Raw genomic sequence first — 6,000 nt, 5'->3', positions numbered from 1 at the left:
ATTGTTTCAGTTACTGGGTCAGAGGCTTACCAGTCACTGCCTATGGAAATTGTATTGCCTGTTACTTGAATAATGATGTTTTAAAACATATCAGATATACTTATCATGATTACTATAAGATAGTATTAAGAAATCAAGATGAATTAATCATATAAAGGTGGGTGAAAAACTGTAAGAGGAAAGGTGGGAAGCACCCTGGGAAAAGAGAGATTTGTCCTTTGCCTCTTTGTTGTATAGCAGCTGTGGGTGTGACACAATGTCCTAACCACCTACATTAAAAAGATGCCACCCAATCATTGTGTGTTCTGTGCAAAACTCCTTCCCTCCCATTTTGGCTAGGAAGAGACCCTTAGAGAGCCTGCCCTTTCTGGATCATACAGACTGTAACATATAAAAGCTGTTAGTAACTCCTGTAGTCAGCAGCTTCTAACCTAGCAGAGTTTTGTTCTTTGAGGGTTTGTAATAAGACACAATCCTCATTCCAAGGGTACACACTACAGCATAAGAAAGATCTGTGTAAATTGGAATCACAATATACTGTATTCATTTTTGGTATTACACAGAGGTAAGCCATTCAGCTCAGTAAGTTTGCTTTGCATGCATTTTTATTACTGTTCATCACATTCTTATGGAGTAAGATTTCAATATTGTTATTAAAATGTCCTATTTTCATGATTTGTATATTGTTTGCCTGTTAGTTTGTATCTGAGGACTTATCAGAGCCATTAGTGCAAGCAGTAAAAGACATGCCCTGGAATGTACTTTCCATCCTCAATAAATAAAAGTCTGTGAGATTCCTTGCAGTCTGCCTAGCTAGAACAGGATCTATGGCATATTGTACAAACTGATGGTATTTATTAGTACAGTCATAGTGCAGAAAATGTATCTGTGGGGGATATGGTGGCACTTTATTCAGACTTAGTTTTTAAAAGTTCATATTAAGGTTCACTTTCATACAGTGTGTTATGAAGGAATAGCTCTAGATTGCTTTAAATGAGAGATTTGGCAAATTATGAAAAAATAACTTCTTAGGGAGAAAAAGTTCTTTTTTTTTCTTGCAAGCCATAGATTTGTGTACAGAGTCACATTTTCTGACCCCTTTTCTTCCACAGATCTGCTCTCTGCTCTCCTGCCTCAAAGCTGAGCAACTCTCTGGCCTGTCTTCCTCCCTGGGCCCTAAAATGACAGTAATCTCTGCAATCAGTTGTGCTTTCCTATTTTTCATTCTCTGTGAAACAAGTACACTAGTATTACCCAATTCCACTGACCTACTCCTCTCCAAAAATTTCACTGACATTGAAACAGCTTTGGCAGCTCACTTGGACTCTGCAAAAATCCCCAAAGTCAGGCAGAAGCGATACATTTCACAGAATGACATGATTGCCATCCTTGATTATCATAATCAAGTCAGAGGCAAAGTCTTTCCACCTGCCTCAAACATGGAATATATGGTAAGTGGACTTTCATTTACTTCTGAGAGGGGAAGAATGTTTCATTAGACCTGCTGGAAAATGTAAGAGACTATAAATCAGTGACTCTATTTTCCAGAGCCAAGCCAACATTTTTTTAATTCAGTAAGCAAAGGATTTGTAACCACTGCCTGACTTTACTATAGCATGGGGGTGGGGGAATTGGCTGAAATATTGTAATGAAAAATTAATAACAGCTAAGAAACAACTTGTGAACCCTTTGCTCACCCTTTTACACGTAGTTCCAATAAAGTCAATGGAATTCGAGTCAGTAGAGTTACTCATGTGAGTCATTGCTCACCAAGGTAGGTAAGGGGTATATAATATTCTTTTAAATAATCAGGGTCTAAACCAAATGGTTAAGATGCCAATTACTCATAGTTCCATTACTGAATTGCTAAGGAGAACACTAAGCCCTGAGATGTATTTTTAAAAAGTACATCCCATGAACATTGCTAGACTCTTCCACATATATTATTTTCAGACGCTGATTTGTCAGGTGATAATGGGTTTCTTTTAGCGTGCATATTTTGTGTTCATGTCATCGTTTTATTTCTCTATAAGTTACAATACTTGTCTACAATGTTTTTCTAAACACATTGGATTTACTCAGAAATCAGCATGAATGATATTGGTAGTTTTCCCCCACCCCCTTTATTGGTTAAATGTCTGCTTCTACAGTATACTAAGTGAACACACTAGTTATTTCCTCATTACGATTTAATGCTTTGTCATTGAAGTAACTGCTCAACCAGTGTATTTTTAATGTGTGTTTCAACTTTCAATGCATGCTTACTTTAGTACTCTAATGTTAAAAATAGGCCACTTAGGCAGAAGTCCTTTTACCTAACAAGTAAGGAATTCACAACATTTTTAAGGGGCAGTCAAATTTTGTATAAGGAGTATGATATTAACTTAAAGACACAGGAGTAGCTCCGATGGCAACAGACAATTAACTCATTTAAGAAACAGGACACCACTGACATGACAAGTAGAGAAGGGGATGGTGGTAGTCAAAACAAACTCCTCCTCTTTAGTAGCTAATGATTAACAATCTGGACTTCTCTCTGTCACAGATGTTACCTAAGTCTGGGTTTGATCTTGCAACATTCTGAGTATCTCCCACAGGCATCTCAAAGAGCTGGGTGTGCTTTGAATCTTACAGCATCAGGGCTTGTGTCTGTGATGTAGATTGAGTTTGAAGTTTGTTTAAGTGGAAAGGTCAGAGTCAGAAAACAATAAGAAACTCAAAAGTCAAGCTCAATCAGCCTGTTAATTACTGAATCCTGTGACTGATGGCTTCTGCTGATTCTGTTTAAATAAACTGTGCTGTGATAGCTGGGAGAAGGGCAGCCTAGAGTCACCCTCCCTTCGCTTTATGTCTTTTGGAAACGTGCTGTGCAGTTGACTACAATGAAAACAGTTGAAATTCACTTCAAAGCCAATGTCAGGGGAAAACCATATTCTAAAGATTTTTTTTTCTAAAGAACCATTCACAAGACAAAAGTAAAGAAATCCCAAACAGCAGGGAAGAGGCAGATGACTCTGTTCTCTTAATAGATTTGTGGGAATTAAGATCTTCAGAAACTGCTAGGTCTTCATTGAATATTGGTGGGTTTTCTGCTGGGCTTCACTCCAAAGTGGTGACCTTCAGACGTGACAGGTTTCATGAAGAACTAAGATCCTGCAATTGGCCGCAGAGGTGCGAATCCTGATAAAGTACACTTTACTCCCTTTCTTAGAACGTCTTGCAACCAGCCCTCTAGCAGGTGTGTCTGTGCCCCCTTCAGCATCAACCAGTTCAGTAGCCACCAAGACAAGAACTGGACCTCTCCCCATTTTACTTAGTCAGCAAGGGTCACAATGGCAGTGGGGTGTTCCATGGCGTTCTCCTTCAGAAAACCTGTTGGGCAAAAGGACTAAAGATTACAATTCACACTCAGATCTGCAAGTTGTAGCTCAAGGCGCTACCATAATTCACTAGCTGCCCCGCTCCCCCAACAGCATTGTATTGGAGTCTTATGAGAAGCTTGGATTCCATGCTTAGGTCTCCATGTAATTTCTTCATGACATTTCAGTATGTGTAATTTCATCAGTGGTGTGCTGTCGGGAACATCAGGTCTCTGTTGCGTTTGAGGTTATGACATTCAACATCCATTCCCACAAATAATATTTGAGACATATTGCCATTGCCAACAGACAATATGTGTCATGCTGAAAATTCACAGAATTATGTCATTCTACCCTGAGGCCTCTGCATAAGGGCACCGCTAGTGATGAACATGATTTTCCTAAATCATTATCTGAATTACCTTATGATGAGGAGTACAGGGATTGGCTGCCAGCTCCAGACAGATAGATTTTGTGCATCTTCATCTGATGTGCAAAATCAAACTCTGGAAGATGGACCCGGTTGCGGATGTGTAGACAAGCATTTATGTCATACAATCTGCTTCAACCTCTTACAGAACTGTCTTCTAGCTGAAACAGATGGCTTTTATAAATTTACTTTAGAACCTAGGTAGTAAAGAGGTCCCTGTTACATTTCTTAGCAAATAATTTATCTTAGTATAACCTGAGATGTGTTTTTGACTGAATACCGTGAAACAGGGGCTACATTAGCATTAGTAATAATCTCCAAATGTCTTACCTAAATGTTTCCTTTAGAAGTTGAGATTATGGCAATACCTCCCCAACTGTGAGTTGAGTTTTTTTCTATATGCCCTTTCCACAAACACGAGAAAACTGCCTTGAGTATACGTGAGTCACTCCCCAAACATTCAAACTCAGTGCATTTGCATGGTTAGCTGTCACCGTATTGTTTCGCAGACACTCATGAGAGTGGTTGATGTACAGGGTGGGTTGGTGGCAGCATGGAAGCGAGCCAGGGATGGTGATTGCTTAGCCAGCAGCCCATGTGGGTCAGGCTGGCAGCAGCCAGGGGCTGGCTGGGATGGTAGTAGCCAAACTGACAACCCAGGTAAGGAAGGCTGGTGGAAGCTAGGGGCATGCTGGAAGTGTGGCTGTTAGCCCAAGCAGGACTTTCAGAGGTTCACTCCTGACTGTGGTCCCCCTAGCCCTATTTTTCCCATAAGCTCTTAAATTCCTCTACCACAAAGTCCCTCACCACGGGGTTTTTCAGGAAAGTAAATCACAGTCAGAGAGGGATTATTGTATTACTCCTTGGCTGGGTCTACACTTACACCCAGGTTCAAAGGGGGCACGTTAATCAGGGTGACAGAAGATTACTAATGAAGTGCTGTGGTGAATATGCAGCTCTTCATTAGGCCAGTTCTCCCCTGCGGCAACTTCAATGTGTCATACTTTGAAGTGCTGGTGTTCCTTCAAAGTGCCTTTACTCCCCAAAATTTTGGGCTGTGGCTTCACTAGCCGCCACCTTTCAAAAGAGAGGTACTAATGAGGCACTGTCATGAATATGCAGGGCCTCATTAGCGTAATGGCAGCCTCGCATGCTTTTTGAAAGTACCGCTTTCAAAACGCAAGCTGCTCGTGTAGTCCTTTTGAAAGAACCCCTGGATTTTGAAAACTCTTTCTTCCCATTTGGTTTTGGGAAGAAGGAGCTTTTGAAATCTGGGGAGTCCTTTTGAAAGGCCCCCCTATACATGAGCAGCATGCATTTTGAAAGCATCACTTTGAAAAGCACGCATGGCTGCCATTATGCTAATGAGGCACTGCAAATTCATGGCAACACCTCATTAGCATCTGCCAAAGTGGCTCATTAGCATCTCCCTTTTGAAAGGTGGCGGCTAGTGTAGCCACAGCCTTGAGGAGTAAAGGCACTTTAAAGTAGTCTGGGCACTTCGAAGTGCCCGTGGCTACACGCAAGCCAGCACTTCAAATTTGGAGGCTTTGAAGTTGCTGCAGGGGAGAATTAGCCTAATGAAGTGCTGCATATTCACTGCAGCACTTCATTAGTAATTTCCCATCACCCTGATTAACATGCCCACTGTGAAGTTGGGAGCAGGTATAGACAAGCCCCTCATATACCATTTGTAACCAACCAATCAAATGTCTGTGTTCCATTTCATATCACTACCTCTCAGAAATTTACAGAAAGTTGTCTTCTTTGCATCATTTCTCTAGGTCATATGGTTCATATCAAATCTGTTAAATACCTTTGCACAGGTTATGTCCTCACATGTTTTTATTGTTAATATACATAAATTACAATTACCTCCATTTTAAGGCTCATTTACTTGGGCAAAGAAAGGCAGCTTTTGTGTAAATGATAATTAGGCCCAATGTATTTTTGATATAAAAATTGACTCTCTGCAATCTATCTCAGTGGCCCCAACTCAGGAATAACACATGGGCTATGTCTACACTAGCCCCAAACTTCGAAATGGCCATGTAAATGGCCATTTTGAAGTTTACTAATGAAGCGCTGAAATACATATTCAGCGTCTCATTAACATGCGGGCGGCCGCGGCACTTCGAAATTGATGTGGCTCGCCACCACGCGGCTCGTCCCGACGAGGCTCCTTTACGAAAGGACCCCGCCTACTTCGAA

The 6,000-nt window shown here is 41.0% G+C and overlaps 1 protein-coding gene across 1 annotated transcript in view; it reads left to right on the top strand.

The window, feature by feature from the left end:
* The first annotated feature begins 454 nt into the window (after positions 1-454).
* Positions 455-6,000, top strand: part of PI15 (peptidase inhibitor 15) — a 44,820-nt gene continuing 39,274 nt past the window's right edge. Inside the window, exons 1-2 of the mRNA XM_074985730.1 lie at positions 455-565; positions 1,113-1,451. Of these exons, the coding sequence (XP_074841831.1) occupies positions 1,182-1,451 (270 nt within the window). The 5' untranslated portion in view covers positions 455-565; positions 1,113-1,181. The remainder of the gene's footprint in view (positions 566-1,112; positions 1,452-6,000) is intronic.

This window comes from Carettochelys insculpta, chromosome 2 (genome assembly GCF_033958435.1).
Source record: "Carettochelys insculpta isolate YL-2023 chromosome 2, ASM3395843v1, whole genome shotgun sequence".
Lineage (NCBI taxonomy): Eukaryota > Metazoa > Chordata > Testudines > Carettochelyidae > Carettochelys > Carettochelys insculpta.
This window is presented reverse-complemented; position numbering and strand designations above follow the sequence as displayed.